The 27,619-nt window shown below is 40.2% G+C and overlaps 1 protein-coding gene across 15 annotated transcripts in view; it reads left to right on the top strand.

The window, feature by feature from the left end:
* PLCL2 (phospholipase C like 2) overlaps positions 1-27,619 on the top strand; it is a 169,598-nt gene that overhangs the window by 126,421 nt on the left and 15,558 nt on the right. For 13 of the 15 annotated variants that reach the window (XM_084858408.1, XM_084858409.1, XM_084858406.1 and 10 more), the window contains 4 exons: positions 118-2,604; positions 4,792-4,995; positions 8,385-8,537; positions 21,750-21,825. In XM_084858408.1, coding sequence (XP_084714534.1) covers positions 118-2,604; positions 4,792-4,995; positions 8,385-8,537; positions 21,750-21,825 — 2,920 coding nt within the window. The remainder of the gene's footprint in view (positions 1-117; positions 2,605-4,791; positions 4,996-8,384; positions 8,538-21,749; positions 21,826-27,619) is intronic. The other 2 variants (XM_084858412.1, XM_084858407.1) reach the window with 1 other exon arrangement.

Genomic DNA, 27,619 nt, shown 5'->3' with positions numbered 1-27,619 from the left:
TGCATGGACATCAGTATGTGGACAGACTGTTAGTCCTCCATGGATCTTTAAACATATACATGTGTTTTTGTGTCCTGGGGAAAGTATCTTATCAACTTTCCCCTCCTCTATTTCCAGGATGGTACAAAGCAAAAAAGAGAACGGAAAAAGACGGTGTCGTTTAGCAGCATGCCTACTGAGAAGAAGATTAGTAGTGCAAGTGACTGTATTAACGCCATGGTTGAAGGCTCAGAACTCAGAAAGGTTCGATCCAACTCTAGAGTATACCATCGGTACTTCCTTTTAGATGCAGATATGCAGTCTCTACGTTGGGAACCTTCAAAGAAGGATTCTGAAAAGGCAAAGATTGACGTTAAATCCATCAAAGAAGTGAGAACGGGGAAAAATACGGACATTTTTCGTAGCAATGGAATTTCTGACCAGATATCAGAAGATTGTGCATTTTCTATTATTTATGGAGATAATTATGAGTCCCTAGATCTTGTTGCAAATTCTGCAGATGTTGCAAATATTTGGGTTACTGGGCTACGATACCTGATATCTTATGGAAAACATACACTAGATATGCTAGAAAGTAGCCAAGATAAAATGCGGACTTCCTGGGTTTCACAAATGTTTAATGAAACAGATATCGATAATTTGGGGCGTATATCTTTGTGCAGAGCTGTACAATTTATTAAAAAATTAAATCCTGGTTTAAAAACAAGTAAAATTGAATTGAAGTTCAAAGAGCTACACAGATCAAAAGACAAGCCTGGTACAGAAATCACAAAGGAAGAGTTTATTGAAGTTTTTCATGAGCTTTGCACTCGCCCTGAGATCTATTTCTTGTTAGTTCAGTTTTCTAGCAATAAAGAATTCCTTGACACCAAGGACCTTATGATGTTTTTAGAAGCAGAACAGGGTATAGCACATGTCACTGAAGAGATAAGCCTTGATATTATTCACAAATATGAGCCATCTAAAGAGGGTCAGGACAAGGGCTGGCTTTCCATAGACGGTTTTACAAATTATCTTACTTCCCCAGAATGTCATATATTTGACCCAGAGCATAAAAAGGTCTGCCAGGATATGAACCAACCTTTATCTCATTATTTCATAAACTCATCTCATAACACATACTTGATAGAGGACCAGTTCCGAGGCCCATCTGATATCACAGGATATATTCGTGCCCTGAAAATGGGGTGTCGAAGTGTTGAGTTGGATGTGTGGGATGGTCCTGACAATGAGCCTTTAATTTACACAGGGCACACAATGACCTCGCAGATAGTCTTCCGCAGTGTAATTGACATTATTAACAAATATGCATTCTTTGCTTCGGAGTACCCACTTCTGTTGTGTTTAGAAAATCATTGTTGTCTCAAGCAACAGAAGGTGATGGTCCAGCATATGAAGAAAATATTGGGAGACAAACTGCACACTCAGTCTCCGAACGCAGAGGAGTCTTATCTGCCTTCTCCTGAATCTCTTAAAGGGAAAATACTAATTAAAGCCAAGAAGCTTTCTTCTAATTGTTCTGGGCTAGAGGGAGATGTTACAGATGAAGATGAAGGAGCAGAAATGTCACAAAGAGTGGGAAAGGAGGGGATGGAGCTACAGAACACTGTCACAGTGAAACGGTTTCAGCTCTGTAAGGAACTTTCAGAACTGGTAAGCATATGTAAGTCAATTCAGTTCAAAGATTTTCAGGTTTCATTTCAGCTTCAAAAATACTGGGAAGTTTGCTCCTTTAATGAAGTGCTTGCTAACAAATATGCCAACGAAAACCCCGGAGACTTTGTGAATTACAACAAACGTTTTCTTGCCAGGGTTTTCCCTAGCCCTATGAGGATTGATTCTAGTAATATGAACCCACAGGATTTTTGGAAGTGCGGCTGTCAGATAGTGGCAATGAACTTTCAGACACCTGGATTGATGATGGACCTCAACATTGGTTGGTTTCGACAAAATGGCAACTGTGGCTACGTACTGCGGCCTGCCATCATGAGGGAAGAAGTATCTTTCTTTAGTGCAAATACAAAGGACACTGTGCCTGGAGTTTCACCTCAGCTTCTTCATGTTAAGATTATTAGTGGGCAGAACTTTCCAAAACCAAAAGGGTCAGGTGCCAAAGGTGATGTTGTAGATCCTTATGTCTATGTAGAAATCCATGGGATCCCAGCAGACTGTGCAGAGCAAAGGACAAAAACTGTGCATCAAAATGGGGACAATCCAATTTTTGATGAGAGTTTTGAATTTCAGATTAACCTACCTGAACTTGCCATGGTGCGCTTTGTAGTGCTAGATGATGATTATATCGGGGATGAATTTATTGGGCAGTACACAATTCCCTTTGAGTGTTTACAGACAGGCTATCGGCACGTTCCACTTCAGTCTTTAACGGGGGAAGCTCTAGCACATGCTTTCTTGTTTGTCCATGTTGCTATTACAAATCGAAGGGGTGGTGGGAAGCCTCATAAACGGGGTCTCTCAGTCAGGAAAAGCAAGAAATCCAGAGAATATGCCTCTATGAGGACTTTATGGATTAAAACCATTGATGAAGTATTCAAGAATGCTCTCCAACCCATACGGGATGCCACGGATTTGAGGGAAAATATGCAGGTACTACCTTTTCTTTACATTAATAGAAGTTTAGCATTTTACATAAAAATCTACTGATGTAATAAACATATATTTCTGTAACAGATTATGTGATGTAGCTAAACCTAGGCCTGGTTCGCATTTAATGACAACCCTGAGTATGGGTTGTTGTTGAATCATGGATTGCTGTTGAATTGCAGGTTGTTCTTATGTGCGAACCCTGCGCTATGGGTGAACTATGGGTTGTTAACCATGAATAACCTGGAAAGAGAACCCACAGTTTGTTGGTGGGGTGTGAACTCTGGGTTGTTCGTGTTTAACAACCCATAGTTAAACCATAGTGCAGGTTCACACATGACAACCCACAATTCAACAACAACCCATACTCAGCCGATACTCTGGGTTGTCGTTATGTGTGAACCAAGTCATAGTAGATCTGTTTAGACATTCAGTGACTTTGTAAGCAATAAATAGTAAGGGTTATAGTTAACAGTACATGTGGATGATGGCCATGAAAAGAAATCTAGCATAGATGGCATACTAAGCAAAAACCACTTTGGTGCTGTAATGGTTTTATCTCATTATTCTTCTAAAGGTTGACTGGTTTTAGATATGTTACAGAAAATTACCATTCGTAGAACTGGTTTGTATATGCATGTACAATAGTTGACGGCTTGCAGCTGAATGAATGAACTGAGTGCATTACAAAACATTGTGTTTCTGGTGTATGACCTCTGATGACTCTTTCATATATGCAAGATGGTGCAGCCATCAAGGGCTGAACTGACATGTCGGAGAAAGGGCTAAATGAGACTTGCCAAAATGGGGAAAACATTCAAAGGCTTTGCAAATGGAATGCTGTCCTTTTTTTTAACAGTGATTCCCCATCCTCCCACCCCCACACACTAATATGAAATCATTCAGAGGGAAACCTTAATTCCCAGGTTTGTAAAAAGCAGCATTAAAAAAAAAAAATTGCATTGGAGTTGGAATAAGTTAGCTGCACCTAGGTCCCAATAAGAACACAGCTTAAACAATGGGAACTAAATGCAGTTAACTTAACCAGGATCCACAATTGCAGTGTATCATAGAATTAAAGCAGTTTGTAGACTAGCACATTTAGATTTTATCTGGTATATTTCTCTTTAGGTGTTGAGGTTTGCATGGTACAAAAACTTCGAGGAGTTCTAGGACAGCACATATAAAAAGGATTAAAATATAAGAATTTTTAAATGTATTTCAGTGAATAAAAGTATTATTAGAAAGTATTTTAAGTTTTTAGTGAAATGATGAAACATTGTTAATTCTAGTACAGTATGATAACTAAATGCTAAACTGGAGGTTCATAATCAGGACCCTTGCATTGCTGCTATGTCAGATGCAGCTTAATAACAATGTGGACTTTATTTTGTTTTATTAGTTGGCAATAGTGAAACCCCCTTTCCTGGATCATTAACACTATCTTCCTTTGGCTGTTCTGTCAGTTAAAATACCTGGCAGAATTTGGATGGTGGGTTACTAGTTTGTGGAGAATGGGTGTTCATTAGAAATATTGGACAGTTCTACATTTTGTAGATCCAAGCTGATTTTTTGCTTTCTGACGAAGCCTATTCTAGGGTTTAAAGGGGAAAAAAGTAGTCATTCTAGAATAAAAACTGATATACTCAAGTGTGAAGGAGTGAATCAGAGGCTGAAGTAGACTGGAAGAGATTCAATAATCCTGAGCAAGATCAAGAGCCCTTGTCTCACATCTCTTTCATGGTAGAATAAGTGATAATGGACACATGTGAATGACCCATGATCACTTAAACCTTCTGAGATAGAAAGATTTCATGACAGCTTTGAAGACTGAAAGGTTTTAAAGTAGAGAGCAGGACCTGTAAATCACAACAGTATGAGCAACTTTGACAGTTCACATGGGAGAGGAAACAATTCTTGTCAATTGCAGCTAAAAAAATTGAAATAATTTCCTGTAGCAGCAGTTTAAAGTATATTTGCATATTTAATATTCTTGATAAATTCTGCAAATATCCATGGCATCTTGCTTGCTTTGGAAAACTGCCGGTTCTCTCTGTATACTAATTGCTTACCTGCTGTAACTACTACATTATTCCATGAATTTTATGTCTATTAGACTGAATAATTAGAGATTCAAATTATGCATCAGTAAAATATAGCTTAATATATATTTTTTTTCCTTTTTAACAGAATGCAGTAGTCTTATTCAAAGAGCTATGTGGCCTCTCTCCTGTAGCAAATCTCATGCAATGCATTCTGGCAGTGTCTACACGTTTGGTGAGATCTGATAATACACCCTTGGTAGTAGTGAATCTCAATGATCAATATCCCACTATGGAATTGCAAGGGATTGTTCCGGAGGTCTTGAAAAAAATTATTACAGCATATGAAACGGTGAGTAGTCCTTCATGTCTCTCTCAACTTGAAAAGCATCTTTTTAACAGTACCTCCTTTCAAAATGTCAGTCAGATCTGCAGCATCTCTCTGTCCTATTCTTCCCCACTTCCAGCAACTTCTGCTTGGAGATCATTCTCATGAAGAAACAGGATGTTTTCAGATGAACTCAAAAACAACATTTCCAAACTCCATAGCACCATAATATGTTTATTAGGCCAACTCAAACATCATATAATACTGTGCAAGATTTGAATTGGCCTAATAAATATATTACAGTGCTGTAGAGTTGAGTAATTTGGGGGGGCCAACATGGCTACTTCTGGTTTTTCAGATGAACTGAAACTGTAGAGATTAACGTAATAGCTGTGCCTTAAGCAAGTCAGTAATTGTCTTTTAAAAATAACATTTATTTGATGTGTATTTGTATATTTCCTGCCTGCATGTTTGCTGCTCTTTTTGTTGTTAGCAATTCTGCAGTGCAACTGTGGACTTCAGTAAGCTAATCTCTTTTTTAGTTCAAGAGAAAAATAGAAAATTACATTGTTTTTAGAGTTTAGCTTTATGAACAGGCTCTAAAATGTAAACCACTTTACAATCTGTTTTGAAACCTGTGATGAATCATAAAGCTCAGTTCCATTTTTGGTAACTATTTTTGCAAGCTTAAATACCTTTTTTTAGAAAAACTTCTTTAAAGGGTGATATATTCTGAAATGCATAAAAATGTAAAAATCTTGCATGTGGTTGAAATAATAATTACATTACCTAGCAATAGCTGGCTTATAAAAATACCATGTTAAATTATACAGCCTTCATTATATGAAAAAAAGGGAAAGATCAACAAATTGCTGTTTAGCAAAGCAGGACTTTGCCAGGCCCGTATAATGATGAGAATGTATTTAAAATATGCAAACAAATAATCACTTTCAGTTTTGAGCTCTGTTCAGTAACTATTTTGCGGGGACTAGAAACTTAAACAATGGAAACTATGATTCAGCAGATACACATTTCCCCAGCTTTTAGGGGCAAAATGAAACACAGATTTGTGACAGGCTGTGGAAGTTCACATTCAGTCTAAAGACATGCAGAGACTGGCAAGGCAAATCATAGTACAAAGCTATTTCAGAATGTAATGGTACAATTCTTTCTGAACGCCCCTGTAGATTTTCCTATGTAGCCGGAAGCATCACAATAGCTCATAAGGAATCTGTCAAGAGAAGGTGCTTTGGTAGGATCAACTATATATAGTATAGTCAAGCAAAACGTCTGCTGGCAAGAAATACCGTTTCTGCAAATGTATAGATATTTACATGTAAATTATCCTGAAGTGGTGTTCTGGAAAATTATACTCAAATTAGGTGTATCTTAACAAAAAGAATAAGAACTCTTATTTTTGTTTTGAATAGCCAGTTGAAGACTTGTGTTTTAATGAACTGCAGTTTTTGTTGTGTAATAGGGTGAAAACATGGACATTTCCTTATGGAATGTTTTTAAACAAACCTTGGTTACCATGGGAAGTGCACAGGCTATCTCTGGTTTAAATTGTTGTTTCATTTAGTATATGCCTCATGGCTGGCATGGATGTTTCCAAAAGTATAACTGTTCCAGGGTCAGTCAATCTCAGATAAATACGTTAATTTAATATTTAACATGTCTTTGTCAGAAATACCTCCTTGGCAGTAAAAATGAAAGTACACATTTGCAGTGGTAGCTGGAATGATCAACACATGTTCTCCCTCTTTAGTAAAGAATTTTGCATAGTGAGTAACTAGAAAGCTCAATATATCTGCTTAATAAGCTATGAAAGGGTGTAGACTTTCTCTAGTTTTAAAAAAGCCAAAAAGTAGTCCATAATAGGGTAATTTTTAAAAAAGAGGAAATACTACAGGGGATTAAGGCATGATAATGTGTGCTATATTATAAGAGAAATGTATAATTAATAATGAACTAGTGCAAGTAAGCAAACGTTCAGTTAATTAAATTGTCACTGGATCGTTGTTAGATTATACATTTAACCATAAAACTATCAGCCATGATAGAATTTATTCTACAAATTTAGTATTTGTTATTGTATGCAAATTGTTGGATTTGCAGTTGCGTATTTTGTCCCTGGCTCTTGGGATCTGGACTTTGAATTTGAATTTGCAAATGATTTCAAATTCAGTTGTGTATCCGGTATCTCCCAACTATTTATACATGTCATAGAATGAGACTTTGCACATTCTCTGTAATTGTGGAACTTTAGAGTGAACCAAATGTATTGTCTTGCATAGCATTTGCTAAATAAAAATGAAGTCCCTGGTTGTGTATTTTTTTGAAACCTAGTTGAATGATAGAATGATTTTGGCACATCTGGAGCCAATTAAGATTACACAATCAAATCTGGGAAACTAGATAATTGTAACCAAACTGGAATTGAGAACATATCCCACTCCAAACCCAGATCAAGTGTATATATATATATATATATATATATATATATATATACACTTTGCGTTCTGTTCCTGGTATAGAATAACCGCTGTCCCCATTCTGGCTACTGATCAGTTCTAATGAAGCATAATTATTATACAGTGGTTATGTCTCTCACTCATGATGGTGCAAGACCTAATGCATGATCCTGCATTTCCTTGAAAACCTATGAAAAAAATGCTGCCTTAAACTGAAGTTTCCATAAACTAAATGTGTGATCTAGTTATGAGACATGAGTGGGTAACACAAAAAGATGATGATTATACTTTTAATGTAAAGAAATGTGAACCTTCCAAGATGAGAATATGTTGTGAAATATTCAAAGAGCTGTTTCCAGTTGTGATTAAGACTTCATAGTTTGCTTTGGTTTCTTGTTGTAGCTGTCGCACTGTCTAAAAGATAAATTGCTCTTAAAACTGCACAGTGGCTTTTTGTGTAGCAGTGGGAATTCTGCAGCCAAAAATTAAAGCAAAACTGTGTTTGCACCCATTGTTTATTCTAGTTGGTGAGTGTCTCCACTATCATTGGGTTGGATCCAGATTTAAACTGGATCAGCTGCATTGGTGCAAATGGACTTCCCCACTTGCTCCTTCCCACCGCAGCCCTTCCAGCCCGCTGAAAATGCTACACAGAACGTCAGGAGACCATGCTAGATCAGGAGACCATGCTGAAGGGGGTGAGTTGTGAGATAGGGGGAAGGTTCCTTTTGTGGAAAGTAGATCCTGTATCCAACCCATAAAACGTTAGAATTGAAAGGGACTGAAAGCCATACAACCTAATCTGTGCTTTGAATGTGATACTTAGTAGCAGATTGTGCCCTTTTAATTTACAGGCATGCAATTTCTCTGTAAAATATGCAGTATATACATATATATTGTATATGCAATGACTACCTAATGTATGATCCTACATTTCAGGTGCAAGATCTCATCTCCTCGGGTGGAAGAGACACTCCTTGTGTTTGTGTAGCAGAATACAAGGATATAGGAGAGATAGGATGCAAGGACACTGAGAAAATGCAGCTAGTTGCTCGGCTAGCCATGTGTTCTGTACCCTTAAAAGTAATTAAAGTAAGAAGCATGCTCTTAGGCTACTTCACAGAGGTCAGAATTTCCTTTTCAGGCTCTGTTTGTCTTGCTTAAGTCTGAATGGCCTCATGCAGTCTACAACATTCAAAGTACTTGAAACTAGTTCTGAGGTTCTGGCTTACAAATATGATTTCTGGGTTTGCAGTGATACATCAGCCCTCCCCAACCTTTCCCCTTCATATGGGGGATGCTGGTAGTTGTAGTACCACACATCTGGAGGGCACCAGGTTGGGGAAGGCTGGTATACACAATTTCCAAACGAATTGGAAATGTCATGCAGATTTGATTTCTTAAAGCTTGCCCAAGCAGTGGTATATGGGTGACAAGTACTTTATTGTAAACATAAGTAACACCTAGAAGCTTTGTTGTCTTACATTGGCAATTTTGGACAGCACTTAAACCAGTAGAAAGATCAATTACGCTTCATTATAAATCGACTTCGACTGTCTGGGCCTAACCACAGCTAGTCTGTAATGAGGTTACTATTGATTGCTATCTTGTTTGCAAGTTCTTTTCTTTATGGGCTGCCACTGAGGTTGACATAAAAAGCTTCTCTTAACTGAAGGCCTGTACTTTTCCAACCCTGGAAGTTATTGGTGAAATCATAATTTATATGAATGAAGTTGATCTCCAGAAGAAATATTGATAGGCAGTCGCTGTTAAGTTTACTTAATACATTGTACCCATTGTTACTAACATAATTTTAGAGTCTACAAATCACAGTACACTTACCGCAAAGTGGTAAGTATAAGATCAATGGATCTTCTCCCAAGCAAGTGTATTGAGGCATATATCCATAGTATTTTCATGTGGTGGATAAAAACTTCTTGGAAACTAATGTTTGCGAACCTGCCAAACCTTGAGATGAATAAACTAAGTGCTGAATAAACTAAGAACAGAGTATTTGTTTTCCCACACTCATCTCATCTTGACCTGTGGATACATATGTATTGCATATTACACACACACATCCAGCTAAGCGGCTTCTACTCCCCACGCAAGTCCTTATATTTCGTGAACTGCCCAGAGAGCTTTGGTTATTGGGGTGGTATAGAAATGAAAGTAAATACTATCTGCTCCAAGTGATAGCTATTTGATATAGGGCATTTTTCCTTTATGGGTTGTTACTTAATTACCTTCTTTAGTTGGGTCAGCATCATTCCCCCATACTTGTTGTTTGCATAGGCCATCAGATCTTGAGGCCTGGCTTACACAGTTCCTTAAAATATTTCACATTTGTGCATATTTGAGGTACCTATATAAAATGGTATCTGAGACTACAGAACTGGGGAATAGAGAGAAGCACAAGGCTAACACATTCCTAGCTCCAGCTCTCTAGTCTTATAATTAAGTTAGAAGCCAGGGCTTTGTCTCCTTTCTTTCTGCTCCAGTTAACTTGCTTAACCTGTTCGTGCCTTCCTGACCATACCCATCCTATTGTCATTTGGGCTACTTTATTTCTAGGTCCTGTTGTAGCTCTCATATTTGGATAGGCCAGTTCACATATTACAGAAAGGATGCATCTGTGTTTCCACAGAATGTCAAATACACGTTTTCTTGGAATATCAGTTACATGTTTTCTGTAATATTTGAAGCAGACCTGCATGAGTGCAACACACAATTTTTGGCTTAGACTGCTAGGTATTCATATTATTGTGTACACCTGTCTTCCTTCAAACAACAGATAAAGTGGTCAATACATGGTGGAAATGCAAGACCCCATCTTTCATGTAATATGTGGAAGGTCGTCTGTTCCTGTTAAAAGGGTTCTCTCTAATTTAGGTCCTTATTGCAATTCCAGAAAAGTGGAAAGAGTAAATCCACTAACAATTCTTTTCTTAATAGAATTAAATGGCAAAGTTATAGGGTGATAAAAATAGGCCCAATAATGAATGGGGTATTGCAAGAATCACCAAGAAAACGCTTAACTGCTTCTGGTATCAATACTGGGTGTTAATGTAGCTCCATCACACCTGCCAAACCACTTTATTTATTTCATTTAATTTCTATACTGCCCAATAGCAGAAGTTGTGTGGGCGGTTCACAAAAATTAAAACCACAAAGTACAACATGAAACAATATAAAGTATGAAAGCTTAAAACTACAGTATAAAAGTACAACCAGAATAAAACCTAGCAGCAATACAGAGATTTAAAATACAGATTTAAAATAGCAGAGCTAAAAGACTAGAGTACTAAAATGCTGGGAGAATAAAAGGTATTCTCCTGGTCTCGAAAGGAGTACAAAATAGGTGCCAGGTGAACCTCTCTAGGGAGCTCATTCCACAGCCAGGGTGCCACAGCAGAAAAGGCCCTCTTCCTGGTAGCCACCTTCCTCACTTCCTTTAGCAGCCTCAACCCCCTGAGAATTCTTCGTTCTCCTCCTGGAGAGGGACACCTGAAGATGATCTTAGGGGTCCAGGCAGGTACATATGGGAGGAGGCGATCCTTCAGATAACCTGGCCCCAAGCTGTTCACGGCTTTGAATGTTAATATCAGCAGTTTGAATGGCCTGGACATGGACTGGCAGCCAGTGCAGCTGAAAAAGTACTGGCATAATGTGATCTCATTGGCCAGCCCCCATTAACAGTTTCGCTGCCCTGTTTTTGACCAGCTGAAGTTTCCAGGCCATTTTCAAAGACAGCCCCATGTATAACACATTGCAGTAATCCAAACGAGGTTATCAGAGCATGGATGACTGTATACTAGGATAACTAGGCTATCTCTGTCCAGATAAGAGTGTCTTATCAGCCTAAGCTGATAAAAGGTGCTCCGTGCCACCGAGTCCACCTGTGCCTCAAGTGACAATTCTGGGTCCAAGAGCACCCCCAAACTACAAACCTGATCCTTTAGGGGGAGTACAGCCCCCTCCAAAACAGGTTAAATTTCACCTAGCCAGGCAGACAAACCACCCACTAACAGTACCTCCGTCTTGTCTGGACTGAGTGTCACTTTATTGGCCCTCATCCAGTCCATCACCGTGCCCTGGCACTGATTCAGAACAGCCACTGCCTCACTTGGATTTTATGAAAAAGAGAGGTAGAGCTGGGTTTCATCCACATCTTGATGGTACCTCACCCCACCCCTCCTGATAACCTCCCCCAGCGGTTTCATGTAGTTCTTGAACAGCATAGGGGATAAAAGAGCCCCGTGGAACCCCATGGCATAGTTGCCAAGGCACAGAGCAATAATCCCTCAGCACCACCTTCTGGAATCGGCCATCCAAGGAGGAGTGGAATCACTGCAGTGCAGTGCCTCCAACTCCCAACCCAGACAACCTATCCAGAAGGATACCATGGTCGATGGTATCGAAAGCCTCTGAGAGGTCCAAGAGAATCAACAAGGTCACACTCCCCCTGTCCCTCTCCCAACAAATGTCATCCCACAGGGCAACCTAATTTGCTAATGCAGCATATATCACATAACATATTGGGTAAAAAATACATTGGACTTCACCCCCATCATGCACGCTCATAAAGTGAAGTAAAACCAAATTCTGATATAAGTAACTGTGCCTGCAATCCTATGTCCAAATACTTAGGAGTAAGACCACTAAAACTTGCGAGCAAAAGCACCATTGATGCTTCATGCTGCTTAACATAAGCATACTTCCATGAGTGAAATGGTCAGTGGGAAGGGGCTATATATAGTGGCTGGTTATAACCACAAGCTACCAATTATGATTGTCTTAGTTTGGCTGGGAGTGATTGTTTGGATGAGTGGAGTGTATGAGTCAAATGGTTGAGAGTATGTGGAATGGTGAGTGGGTGTTGAGAGTGAGTGGCAAGGATGTGCTGGGGAAATTCTGGTTTGGCAAGGATGTTGCCGGTGAAACTTTGACACAGTGACCCATGGAAGTGCAGAAGGTGATATGGCAGGAGGAGGGGGTTGGCACATCAAAGTAGAGCGGGCCACAGATGTTTATACACTGTTCCCCTTCTGCCCCCATCCTCTATCTCTCATGTACCTGGTAGCTCATCCACTAAGCCCTCCTGTCTTGCGGTGCTGCTGTTTAATGCCAGGTTGGTCCACAATAAGACTGCACTCATTCATGATTTAATTGTGGATGAGAAGGCCAATCTGGTGTGTATTAATGAGACTTGGATGGGTGAGCTGGGTGGGGTTGATCTGACCCAGCTCTGCCCACCTGGGTACTCAGTGCAGCACCAACATGGGCTGGAGGGGTGGGGAGTTGCCATAATGTATAGAACTCCCATCTCTACCACCAGGAAACCACTCCACCTTGGAGCAGGCTTGAGGGGTTTCACCTGGTGTCAGGCCATAGAGTCATATTGGGGATGCTGCTGGTGTGCCACCCACCCTGCTGTCCAGGAACCTCCCTGACTGAGCTGGCAGAGGCGGCCTCAGGTGTGGTGTTGGAGGAACCCAGAACAATGGTTCTGGGTGACTGTAAGTTCCCTACTAAGACTGTCTCTGGAGTTCCAGCTTGGGAGTTCAAGGCCACCATGATAACCATGGGGCTGTCTCCGTTTGTCATTGGCCCAACACATGAAGCAGGGCATAGCCTTGATTTGGTTTTTGCTCCAAGTTGTGAGATGGGTAGTCTGAAAATGGGGGGGGGGGGTCCAAGTAACCCCATTGTCATGGTCAGATCATTTCCTTGTGACAGTTGAACTCTTAGTACTCCTTCCCTCCTGCAGGGGTGGGAGAGCCATATGGATGGTCTGCCCCAGGAGACTAATGGAATCCAGTTGATTTCTGAATGCTCTTGGGGATTTTCTAGTGGAGAGAGTTGGTGGTCCAGCCAAGGCCTAGCCTCACTGTGGAACAGTGAAATGCGGAGGGCCATCTACTTGATTGCATCTGAGCACCATCTCCAGTGCTGTAGATCCCACTCTATTCCTTGGTATACTGGGGAGCTGTAGTCAATGAAAGAGGCTGGATGTCAGCTAACAAATGGCATGAGACTTGAAGCGAAGATGACCGAACATGCTCTAGAGCACATAATCATGCCTATTGCATGGCAGTGCGGGCAGCAAAGAAGGCTTATTTTGCTGCCTCCATTGCATCCTTGAGTAGCCGTTCAGCGGAACTCTTCCAGGTGCTCTGGGGGCTGTTAACATCCTTCCCAGCAAGTGGGGCCCTGGCCCCCTCAAGGACCCACTTTGAGGACAAAATCGTTTGTCTCCACAGCGAACTTGATGCTGTTAGTGCAGTTCTAGTTGAGGTCTGACACCACCATCTGCCTGATTTTGTGGGATCAATTTCAGTCGCTTCAGCCTAATGATGTGGACAAGGTGGATGCAACAATGCGACCAGCTACGTCCCCTCTTGATCCCTGCCCCTCCTGGATAATAAAGTAAAAGCTAGCCGAGGGGATGTGACTGGATGGGTTCAAGGAGTGGTAAATGCTTCTCTGAGGGAAGGGGTGGTCTCTGCTGTCCTTAAGGGGCAGTAGTGCAACCATTCCTGAAGACGTCCACTCTAGACCCAACAGTACTAGACAACTACCACCCAGTCGCAAATAGCCCTTTCCTAGGGAAGGTGCTTGAAAGGGTCGTGGTGGAGCAACTGCAGGCACTCTTGAAGGATACTAATTATAGACCCATTCCAGTCTAGGTTTCAGTCTGGTTATGGGACTGAATCAGCCTTGGTCACCCTGATGAATGGCATTTATCAAGAGAAGGACAGGGGGATTGCAATCCTATTAATTCTGCGCAACCTCTCATCAGCTTTTGATACCATTGACCATGGTATCCTCCTGGATCTATTCCATGGGATAGGTATTGGAGGCACTGTGTTACATTGGTTCCGGTCCTACCTGCGGGGCTGATTTCAGACAGTAACATTCGTTACCATGCCTTGGCAACTGAGCTATGGAGTTCCGCAGGGTACCATCTTGTCCCCAATGTTTTTTAACGTCTCTATAAAGCCACTGGGAGCAGTCAGGGGATTTGGAGCCAAGTGCCATCAGTGCGCTGATGACACACAGCTCTATCTCCCAGTGTCATCTGAATCAGGAGAGGCTGTGCAAGTCCTGGATCAGTGTCTAGACTGGGCTGGATGAGGGCTAATAAACTGAAACTGAATCTTGGCAAGACAGAAGCCCTGTGGGTGAATGGTTCCCGAGTCCATGAGATAAGCTCATTGCCTGTTCTGGACAGGGTTGCATTCCCTTTGAAAGATCAGGTCTGTAGTTTGGGGGTACTCCTAGACCCATCATTGTTGCTGGAGGCCCAAGTAGCCATGGCAGCTCGGACTGCCTTTTACCAGCTTTGGCTGTTTCGCCAACTATGGCCTCTCCTGGACAGGGATAGCTTGGCCACAGTAGTACAGGTGCTAGTAATCTCAAGACTGGATTACTGTAATGTGTTCTTTGTGGGGCTACCCTTAAGGCTGCTCCAGAAGCTGGAGATCGCGCAGAACGCAACAGCTCGGCTGTTGTCAGGAGCTGCCCCTTTTCAGCATGCAACTCCTTTGCTGAGGGAACTGTACTGGCTGCCCATTCGCTGTGAGGCCAGGTTTAAGGTTTTGGTACTAGTGTACAAAGCCCTAAAGAACTTGGGACCAGGATACTTGAGAAAGCACCTTCTCCTTTACCAACCTTCCCCGTCACTGAGGTCGGTCATCAGAGGGCATGCTCCTGGTGGTTCCACATGGCCCTATGGCCCTGTTGGAGTCCACCAGGAAAAGAGCCCTCCCTTCCTGTGAAATTCCCTGCCCGTGGAGGTCAGACAGGAGCCAACACTGTGTTGCTTCTGGTGCCTCCTGAAAACCGTTCTGTTCCAGGAAGCATTCCTTAAATGACCAGCAAAGGGTTTTATTGGTGCTTTGTTTTTAATAATTTTAATACGGTGTTTTTAATCTTTTAACTGTTTTACTACTGTACTTCTTGTGTTCACCGTTCCAGAATCTGTCTGGATGAGGAGCTATATACAAGTGTTGTAAATAAATAAATAAATAGCTCAGTCGTAAATACCTTTCATGCAGAAAGACACCTGTCTGAAACCCTAGAGAGCCGCTTGCGGTCACCATACACAATATTTAGCTAAATGTAGCTAACTCAGTATAAGGCAATTTTCTATGTTCCTATGTGTTCTGTTTGTCATGTTGGACAAGTGCATTTGTGTCTATTTTGTTGTATGTACAGATTTTGTGTGGAATAGCCCTAAGTGTGTACAGGACTGACATTTTAGTTTTTCTAGTTTGGCTTCATCTTTTTTCATAAGAGTTGGAGGTGGTCTTGTAGGCCATCTAATCCATCCCCTGCGCAATGCGAAAAATCCAGTCTCAGCTCATTCTGACATTGTCCTAGAGGTCTGAGTTGTTTGTCTTTACTGATCGATAGTGATCTGTCCTTACTTTAATTTCTTATAGATGTCTTATAGATGTTCTTTTTTATTTTTAATTCATCACTAAGCTTTTTGTGCAGCTACATTCACTTTTGTAGATGTCTCCCATTTTTCCTTCTCACTGGACTTGTTTGTGATTGTGCCAGTTTTTTTTAGGAACTGCCACCCTTCTTGGGCGTCTTTCTCTGTAAGCATATCTAGCCATGGAATCTTCCATAGCACTTCTCTGAGCATATTAAAACCAGGTCTCCTAAAATCCAATGAACAGGTTTGACTAAGCTCACCCTTACCTTTCCATAAGATCAAGAATTCCAGTATTACATGGTCACTTTCCCACTTCCTGACTGTCTGGTTCAGACATTAATGCCATGTCTATTCTGCAGGTTAACCTCTTCTGTTTTGTGTGGCACTGAGTTTAATTTGTTACAAGGGCTGTGTGTATCTGGTTGAGTGATCCATAAGGTACCTAGGCATTGCAATTGTCATGCACTTCACAGAATCCTAAAGGTCTGGATCTTTTAGGATTTTGCAGCATTTTAATCTAAGTGTCCTTTTACAGCATGCTAAATAAAAGTGGGAATATATGCTGACCTTAAATCTGGCACAATTTACAGCACCACATTTGAGTACAATGCTGTGGTTACCCTGTTCTTCCCTATGTCCCTTATTGGTCCACTTAAAGTTTAAGATTCTAACCACAAAATGGCCTGCTAGCAGGTCCAGATACCACTCTGCTGTCTTCCTTTGTCTCTGCTGCACCGCCCCAAACAGCAAGGAAGCAGTGGGAGGTATGCATGGTCATAGAAGAACTGAGAATCCTCTCAGCCTGTTTCCATCCCCCTTCCTCCAATATAGCCCTGAGAAAAGGGGACATGCAGGCAAGAAGATAGAATGTACTTTATCCCTCACACTTCTTCTTCTGTTCCCTTTCTTTCTTAGCCTAATGGAAGCCCTGAAACAGAGAGATTTCCAGTCTGGGTTCAATTACAGATTTGCTCAAGGAAAACATCATAATTTTCAAACCCATTTTCAGTTAAGATTCCTATACAGTATGATTAGCTGACTCCATTTCTAAATATGAATGAATTTGTTCATCCGAGTTATAAAAACTGTGCTGTAGAGTAAGATGAGGCAGAAGAAATTGGTTTTGAAAATAGGATATAGGTAGCATGATGACCAACTTTAGAACAGCACATATTTTGATATCAAGTACAGTTACAAATATTGGGCAAATAGGCTAATATTTTTCAATATCGATAATTCAGAAAGTATTTTAAAACAAAGCACATTATTTTAAATGCAGGGAAGAATTTTCTCACTGTCTTGCTTTGAGTGACAGGCTACAACAGGGTTATACTCTGTTGCATGTTTGAGTTCCAGAGCAGTATGAATTCTTAATTGAGAAAAAAATACTATCAAGATAAAGGAAAGATGGAGCAGAACCCAGTCCTGAAACTGTTGCTGTGGTAGATAAATGCTTAGGATAAATCTCAGCTGCACCAACATAACATTGATAATATTATTTATATATAAATAATATAATCATGTTGTATCACTCTGCAGATGAATTCACTCATGCAAATAATCTGGACAGATACACCAAAGTGTTGCAATCAGTGCTGTTGGAAGAGCCCACTTTTGTTGTTCAGTTGGATCAGAATACATGCAATTATTGTTCCATTAATCAGGACGGGTATTTATTGTTTGATTCTTCCACAGCTTATTAGGTCTGGGCCTAAAAAAATGTGCAGCTCTTTCTTTAGTAAAATACCATTTGAAACTGATAATTAAGGAATGGTAGTAGGAGATACCATTAGGAGAGCCAATGGTCACTTCTCTTAGCCCCCAGGTTCAAAGATACCAGCATGTATGGCTACATACACAGATAGCTAGATTCATTAACAGGCATTTAAGACCATTATGGGGTTGTGGAAGCAGGGTAATATCAGCATATGGAAGTTCAAAGCATGCTATGTCATTATCACCTTTCAAATACATTCCATGCCATGAAATTAAAAAGAAAGGGGACCAAATGAGTCCAGAAAAGTTGTGACATGCGATATTGGGTCAAGAGTAGTGCATAGAGTAGGTTCAGGGTGAAGCAGCAAAATATGCTATGATGGGAGTGAAGACAGTAACAAACTAGAATAAATCAAAGGTAAATTTTGAGCCAGTGTAGTGTAGTGGTGAGAGTGACGGACTGGGAGCCGGGAGATCCGGGTTCTAGTCCCCACTTAGCCATGGAAGCTCACTGGGTGACTTTGGGCCAGTCACAGACTCTCAGCCCAGCCTACCTCACAGGGTTCTTGTTGTGAGGATGCAATGGAGAGGAGGAGGAGAATGTAAGCCGCCTTGGGTTCCTTGAAAGAGGAAAGAAGGCGGGATATAAATGCAATAATAAATAAAAATAAAATTAATTAATTAATTTCAGTGAATGGATGCAAAGAAAAACAGCATTTTGAATGCACTCCAAGAACCTTGAAAGAGACAGTGAAGAAATGAGTAGATGGTAAATCTCAAAGCAAACGAATATGGAGGATTACTTTCAGCAGTTGGATTTTATGTATTTTGTAGGAAATGAGTTGTCAAGTTAGTTTAACTTGGTGATCAAAGTGGGAAATGGTGAGGACTTTGCTGCATTGAGGACTATTGTATTGAATCTTTTATTACAAAACTAAGTCTTACAGGACTTTGTCCTTTAACTTGGTGGTTTCTGAGTATGAAATCAGTTGGTGAGCTCAGGATTTAGGATCCAGCATGATGTAATTAAGAGTATATCAACAAATTTTGCTTGCCTATTTGATATTTCCTTCATTAAATGTTTTAATATTTTAAAAAATATTTTTTGCCTTTCTATGCATTATTTATAACATTTATGGATTGCCTCTTTATTGAGCATTAATCACTTTACTCTGCTAGTACTAATAAACATAATAATAATGGTTTACTATTAAAGGCAGGGCTTTAAATAAACCGCAGCTAGACTGTGAATGGCCTTTACACCCTGCTGTAAGACAGAACTGAGACAGGGCCATCTGTTCCTGTCAGGCACTACCCACAGTTTGCCACCTTGAGAACCTGGGGGTGTGGGATCCAGGAGGTTATATAAAGTTTCTCTCCCTTGGCTCAGAGGCAATTCTTGCAGTGTTGTGGCTGCTCTTCCCTTCCTTAAATAAAACTATTAATATCACTGCAGTGACATTGTTCTACCTACCTCCTTGTCACTTGCTAGGAAAAGGACCTGTGAGGAAATTGATTTCACACCCTCTTTGTTTGACTCTAAGGCTAATGTTTTGTTTTGTTTTGTTTTACAATATTTTATTAGTTTTCCAAAACAAAAACTACCAAACTGTCAGGTTTCCCGATCCCCCCAGTGCACACGCTTAGGCAATCTGACACCGGACACCCAAATCAGTGAGATTTCTTTATTGCAAGGAATCCCACGGCAAAAGCATAATGGTTACACTCTTCAGAAATCATATAGCTGATGGTCGGTAGCTATAGGCTCTATGTAATTCCAGAACAGTCCAAAGCTAAATGCTACTACTGTGACTGAGATCCTCAACATGGGTTCTCCGTTGCCATCTCCACGGTTCTGGACACAAGGGAAGGGACTCTAGATTCCTGGGTACCTAACCCAGACAATCTTTTCACAGGGCTCCAACCCCAGACATGGAAAGGGAATGATTCTTGGAATGAACCCATCAGGCAATCAGGGGATAACTTCTTGAAAGGCCTAAACAACCCACACCCATAGAGAGTCCAACTTTGAATCTTTTGTTGATAACTCTAGGCTACATGGTCAAGGTCCACCAAGGGAAGGGCATACCCACACATGCAAGGAGTTCCAGGCCACCGCTTTCGCATTGGCAACTCCACACTGCATGAGTTCTGGCAGAGGGAAGTCCAAAAGTCATAGATCAAACCCAGCCTGCCGTACACTGAGCTGACTACAAACACAGACACACAATCCACAGCAACGAGAGTTCAAGTCTTTGAAAAGTCTGACTGTACTTTTCATGGCAAGGCCTTAACAATCCAAAGTTCTAATCCATGTGCAGAGTGCCTCCAAAAGCCCAGACTATGATGGATCCAAACCGAGAAGGCTTCGGGCAATGAAGACGAGATGTTCCTAGCAAAGGCTCTTCACCTTTGCATCAGCTTAAAAGGGAAGGTGTGACTGTAGGACACGCCCTCCAGATTCCTTGACAGACAAGGGCCTCTAGCCTTTCAGCAAGGCCCCTGTCTAAACAGGGCGGCACTGCTCAGCCCTCCAGCAGTGACACTTCCACCTGGGAAGTGTCACCCCTTCTGCAAACCCCACCCCACCTCTGTCAGGTTCTCACGGACAGCTTCCAGCTTCCTTGCCTGCCAAGGCCAGACCAGCAGGTGGACAGGGAGTGGACAGGGAGTTGAATCCCCCTGGCTCTGCTCTGAGAGAACTGACAGAGATAAGCTCACACAGATTCTGACACAAACCAATAAAAGTAACAAGAAGAAAAAAGGAAGTAAATAGATTAAAAAATACACTTAAGTTTACATCTAATTATTGACAGAGGGTAGTACATTTAACATATATTCATATTTTTCCGCTTTGCTTTACAGATCAAGATATAAGTGGAATCCATAGGCTGCATAAAGGTTTTCATTACAATTCTTCTTTAGTCTATTTTCCATAGTCTGAGGAAAGGCTTTGACAAATACTGCTGTGTATGTCCCTAATCAGTATATAGGCTAAAATCCTGCCATATTTTATAAAAGTCAGATATTTTTACTTTGCCTTTAGCTAATTTCAGTTGATATGTCCATTTTTCTGCCATGGCTATTTACCATATTTCCATATACCATGATTTCAGTGTTAAAAGTTCTGCAGTTTTCCAACTTTTAGCTATGACTCTTTGAGCTGCTATCAGCATGAACTCAATTAATCCTTAGATGTCACTTTTGCATTTTGTTCTTCCTATATTGTTAATAAGGCCAGTGCTGGTGTATGGGTTGATGTGTAGTGTTTGCCATTTCTAAAAATAAGATGTTCCAAAACTGTGACACAATAGGACATGTCCACCACACATGAATATACCCTTATACCAAAGGTTATACCCTTGCTGTTCGCAGTTTCTCCAACATTTTGTGTTATTTGTGTTGGCTATGTAACAATTTCAACATATTCTCCCTGAGAGTTATTGAAACAGTTTTCCTTGATTGTGTCATCCATGCTTTACCCCATACCTTTTTCTCTATTGGTATCCCAATATCATCATCTGAAAATAATATTCATATTATTTTCAGCCCATCCGACATATTCGTATCTATTTCAATGATTTGTGAATAAATTTTCAAAACCAATCCTTTTGTATTAACCATATGTTCCAATAATATACTTCTATTTTGTCATGCTTCTAGTCATAGTTTGTTTTACTAAAGGATTTGTAATAAACTGATGTATTTTATGAAGGAGCATCTAGTTTATTTGCATTCCCTGAAGCTTTTCTAGTTTTACTACAGTAAGGGGAATTTTATTTTTTCGAAGACTAATGTTGATGGCTTTTTGTTCCGGCAAAAGATGCTCAACAAGATTCAGGTTTAGGACCTTTTTTTTCCACACTGAGCAAAGGTTGTTTAAAAATTTGCACACTCTCTCTCACACACATATACATGCAGCATTGTGACTATCTTTTCATTAAGGTGGTAATTGTTATGCAGACTTCCACATTCACAGATGATCTGACTCCTAGAGGGACTACAATTTTTATGAACTTTTCAAGTATAAATACACACTATCAAAACAACACTTTTGAGTATAGGGCTGGATAGGCCAGTGAACTGACTCCTAGTTTTATATAATCATTCATATATTTAAACAAGTTGCTCTGTTTTTACAGATGATTCATGCTATCAAGACTCTGACAGAAAATGCAGATAATGTATATGAAAAAATAGTCCAGTGCCAAAAAGCAGGTAAGGACAACTATCATTTAAAAAATGCAAATACATGTCAACAGTTTCCTGCCTTGTGTTGATGTATTCTGTTAAACATAAGAAATAGTCTACATCAGGCATTTGTAGAAATTCCAAAATTCAATACTTTTTGGTTTTATGTTAAAAATTTCAGTGTTATGTGAGAGGGTGTTTACACAGAGTATTAGAGTAAATATCTGTTTACTGCTATCTGCTTATTCTATTCTTTTAATTTTTCATTTCAACCCTCAGTGAGTATTTTTGGCTGAATGAAGCATTTAGAAGGCAAGTGGTTTGCCAAGGGTCACAAATTAGTTTACTTGGGATACGAATCAATTCTGCCTCAGCCTGCCAATTTCAAAATCTACTAGTGTTAACTGGGACAGGGATTATATTAGCAGCTTCCACCTGACAAGGCAAGGTTTAATAGCATCTTAAGACACATATAATATATATAATGCATAATATATAGCTTCTCTCTAAATTATTTCTATCTTTTATTTGACAATGAAATAGAGAAACCATGCCAGGATAGGTTTTAACCAGGATGGATTTATGCCATCTGGAAACAATGTATATAGTGATGTACATTGTGAGCCAGGAGATCTCACATTATAGGTCGTTTAATTTCTACTTAATTTTCCTCATTTGTAAAGATAAAAGTAGTAGTTCCCTTGCAGGAATGGTGAGCCTCTCTTAGAACAAGACAGGTGACCCCTAAAATAATTCATTTTGCAGTTGAGTTGAACAGATGAAGATTGTGTTTATTGCTACAATAAAGAAGAAAGGTGTTAAGCTGATGTTTTTATTGGTCTGTTCATTCTTCCCCAACTTAGTGCTCTCCAGGTGTTTTGGAATACAGCTCACAGAATTCCTGGCCATGCTGGCTGGGGCCAAAGGGAGTTGAAGTCCAAAACATCTGGAGGGCACCACATCAGGTAAGGCTGGTCTACCTTGATTGACAATATAGCATAGCAAACTTTAGAGTTGGACAGAATTCTCCTCTGCCTGAAGAACTCTGTGAAAACCTGAGTGCCGCATCCCACACAATTGATCTATTAAGGCTAATCCTGTGGCCACTTGACTGGGAGTAAGCTTGACTGAAATCAATGTGACTTACATGTGAGTAGACATGCATAGAATTGCGCTTTTAAAGTATCAGTTGGACCATTTGTTATGTCAACTAAACACAGTGTGGCATATACTTTGGAGCTGTTTTTCATTTGTGATGCTTTCTCTTTTGGGTAGTATAAATATTGTGGCTTTTACTTGGAAGCTCCTAGAGGCTACTCTATAATGTCTTAACTATGTTTTATAATGGCTTAACTGCTATTACATGGACCATTCCCATGCCCAGGGTACAGCAGTAATCTATGTGGTAAAGTTCTGATTCAGATAGCTTTCAAATAGTGGCTTGGGTTGTATGTAGAAGTGCTGAAGCTGAGGTGGCAACAGGAGTGGTTGAATTGGGTGTGCATGTGATGTCTGACCTGCTCTATCAGTCTGGTCCTGATAAGCAAGTCACTACATGTGGTTCAAAGCAACATATAAAAATGTCAGCTCTTTGTATGAATAAGTCACCTGTCTAATAAAACTCCTATATTTAGTAATCCCCATGCTATGAAGCTCACTGGGTGACTTTGGGACAGTCACTGACTCTCACAGGGTTGTTTTAAAGATAAAATGGAGAGGTAGAGGACTATGTAAGCTACCTTGGATTCCTTGGAAGAAAAAAGGGAGGATATAGATGTAATAATAAATAAATTTCTGCATTTAATATTGACAAATACTTTCTGCGCTGCATTTGATTATGGTCAAGAATTCCTTGTATATGATGGATTAAAGAAAAGCTACGGATGATTAATTTTTTGATATAGCACCTGAGCGTGCAAGCAGCAATCTTGAGCTACATATTAGCCCTGCAAACTCAGGAGAACGAAGTACTGATGGCAATGAAATTTGCCGTTGAAGATTCTGGCTGTGTTTCGTGTGTGCACGCGCGTGCATGTGTGCGTGTGTGCATGCACACACTGATATGTTTGTTTGTATGAAATCTCTCTGCTGTGTGTGTATGTGTCTCGGCCAGAAATCGTGAGCGTGGAATTTATCAGAATAAATCCTTGCCCTTGCAAGCTTCCAACAACTAGCAAATTTATATTCTCATTAATTAGCTCAAAAATAAAACTGTTAACTGGACTAGCTGTGTTAATTTAAACAATTCTTAGCTTAAGGAGGAAGGATACAATCCTATGCATGTTTAAACAGGAAAAAGTGCTACAACTCCCAGCATTCCCCAGTCAGCATGACTGGCTAGGGAAGGCTAGAAATTGTAGGACTTTTTTCTGTCTAAGCATGCATATGGGCCAGTCTACATTGCGCCTGCCATCGCAATGAATTCGGTGTCCTGTCGCGTTAAATGCTCTCGCATTAAAACGTGATTATCCACACTCACCCATTTTCCCCATTGTGGTGCTTCATCGAATGCGCGAGCTCGGTTCACACTCGAGTGCTGTGCTGTTTTCCTGCTCTTGAAGACGGAGGCTCTCATTGGAGGATCAGAAACTCTCCCTGTTTCTGCTGATTCCACGCCCACCATGCTCACAGCTCTTGATGGCCCCATGTTGTCTTCCGGCTACTGATTGCATAGCTTCCTCAGCACTCAGTGTTTCCTCAGCAACAAGCAACGGGCTGGATGTGTGTGTGCTTGTCTGATCTCGGAAGCTAAGCAGGGTTGGCCCTGGTCCGTAGTTGGATGGGTGACCGCTTGGGAATCAGGCTTCCTGCATTGAGCAGGGGGTTGTTCCATCCCTTCAAATGAGACTAAGTTTTACCCCCTCCTATCTCCCGCTTCGGATTTTTTTTTTTAATTAAGGCGTTATCTTCGAAGAATCGTGGCTTCTCCGCAATTTTTTTCTCTTTAATTCAGGCATGATCTTGAAGATTAGAAAATTTGAAGGTTTGAAGCTGTTTGTTTATTTGTTTATATGGAGGAAAATTTAATCATGTGATTGAACCCTTGCTGCATTCTGAAGACACATGTTCACCACCTCAAAACCAGGCTGTAAGATAACGATGCCTTAATAAAGTGGGGAAGGAAGAAAGGAGGAAAGACAGGGGTTGAGCCTGCCCAGGATGCATATGGATTGAGCCAATATGAATGTATCCCATTCTTGCGTACTTTTTAGTGTAATTCAACCCCTAATCTATCTATTAGGACCCTAGTTTACCCTAGTCCATCCATCATAACAACCCTGCACCACTGTAGCTGTTGGCACACGCTATTGTGAACACTTATCTAGTCATGCAGCAAGTCTTAGAAATACATAGTTATAAGGAATACATACTAATTTGGGGAAGAAAACAAAGAAATGTCATGTAGATAAACAGATTTTTTTTATACAGTACAGAGGTTGATCTTTCTCTCCTTCTCTCTCTCTTTTGGAAAAGCCATTGTGGGAGAGACATTTTGGTAGAAGAGCCCTTCACGTTTTCCCCACCCACAATTTCTCTGTTCCTAATGATAACTGTTCTTGGAAACTAAAGGGTTATCATGGTACATGCATGTGTAACTTGTGATTAGACCCTAATCACAGCTTACTACCATAGCTTTTTTTTTTCTTTTTACACCTGTTGATTATCCCTGAAAAGGATGGGGTGTGTTATTCAGAAAAAGATGGTGGATGCAATTATGATTCATGTCTATAGCTCTTAATGATATTCTTGATACTTCTCCAGGCATTCAGGATTATGTTCCTTTCAAATCTTGTCCATTCTTTTACTGTTTTTGCACCCAGAAAATTGCACTGATGGTATAAATTATCTAATTTCCACTAACAAGGAGCAATGAATAAATTGCAGCTTTTTAACAGAAAGAAATGCTGCTTTTCTGGTCACGGCTTGAGAACTGTTATGTGAACATCATTTTCTGATACACCACTTTGTGTTCATAGAAGATGAAAATCTTCATTGTGAAGTTTGGTGAAAAATAGTTAAAAGTATTTGTGAGGATCTTTTGAAGCTCAAGGGAGTAGAAAATGAAGCCCGCTATATCTGTGCAATGGAAGAATGATAGAGCCATAGCTGTAGCTCATGGTTGGAAGAAGTGTAGATAGCAACACATAGAACCTGGTCAGTTTCTCACAATACAGTTGCATGCTTGAAATGAAGGCTCCACTGTGGCAGCTGTTGGAAGTGGTGCACAGTGTGTATTGGTTTGTGGCCACTACTGTATAGCTTATCAATACAGTTTGCAAGCTGTCACCACAAATGTTTGATGGCATATTATGGAAACAAATCACATTAAATGGCAGGCCAGTACACAAAATAATGGAGCTGAATGGATCAAACACCACACTGAGGTGATCATGAGAATCATAATACTGTGTAATACAGAATACTGAGAATTCCCACCAGCTTATCACATTACTGAACATTTCCTGATGATGGTGTGAGTATTCGCCCCCTGCACTAAACATGCAGTTGCTACCCATCTATTGTAGGAAATCCAGACATCTTTTTTCAAGGAACCTTGGGAAACCTGTTGCCTGGGTATAACGATTTTTCCACACTCAACTGCTTAGTCAAGATAACCTTTATTCTATTTGGCATCTGAAGCAGCACAAAGATTATTTGGAATGTCTAGTATTTAAAAGTGAAGCAATTTCAGAATGACTTAAAATGTTATCCACAGACCATTGCCCAGATAAAGCCATCTGTAGAGAGCTATTAGTCTGCTTCTTTGCTTCAGAAAGATCTCTCTCCATTTCTTTTGCATTTGTGCTGTTTTACCAACAGTGCTCATTCTTCTTTGCTTCCTGCAGTGATACCTCTTTAGCCACATGGGAGCCCTCAAAGTGTACTCCTCAAGGCAATTCATCATTCATGCCTTATACAGTTTTGTCTTTAAGGACCTTTCTAGGCACTGTATTGGAGCTAGTGAAAATTCAGAGCCAGGGGATGGGGAATTTTTTTTCACCTCTTTAAAGGCCCAGAGATTGCATTTCTTTGCTTTCCTATTTGAAATTGTAAACTATATGTACAAGTTGCAAAATAAAGTCTGTCATTAATTGGCACCTTGTTTAGTTGGCAGAAAATAGGCCTATCTAATTCATCAGAATTCAGAAGGTATGATTTAAAGCACAGTGTATAAAAGGCACAGTGTGTGCTCCATCATGTTATGAACGTTACGAGATAAGAATTTGTATCAACTGATTGATATAGGAATTAGATGTTAATTCATGCATTCTTCCCATCACATTTTTGATTGATCTACAGAGTAGCAAATAGGAATCAAGAGGAACTGCTATTTGAAGAAAATGAAGTGCAAAGTAATGAGATGTTTCTTATAAGAGGATGTTATTGTAAAGCGAAAAGCTATATAAACTGTTAACTGTTCTTTGGAATTTCCAAATCAGATTATGATTCATACCTCTTGCTTTAGATTTCCTCTAATTGCAATACATCATTAACTTGTGTGGTAGCTGTCCTGGGGGAATCCTACTTGGAGGCTATAGGTAGGACATTCTCCATACAGCTATTGAACTTGCTCCTTTCCTAGTCTAGTGTGGGTAGGTTTTGTAATTTTCCACATAACACTACTGCCGGATTTGATTGACACATTGAACCAAGCAATAATTTCTTACATATTTTTCATATAATGCTAGTCGATGTGTTTATTATCCTGGGAGTTCTTCTTGCCCACTTTTAATAAATGGTTAGTTTAGTTTAGAAAGTATGCTTAGCAGTTAAGATAGAAACTGCTAAAAATTACCAAAGGCTTGATTTTTGAAGATCG

Source organism: Heloderma suspectum, chromosome 5 (genome assembly GCF_057233095.1).
Source record: "Heloderma suspectum isolate Gila_16-S chromosome 5, 16-S_ref, whole genome shotgun sequence".
NCBI lineage: Eukaryota > Metazoa > Chordata > Lepidosauria > Squamata > Helodermatidae > Heloderma > Heloderma suspectum.
This window is presented reverse-complemented; position numbering and strand designations above follow the sequence as displayed.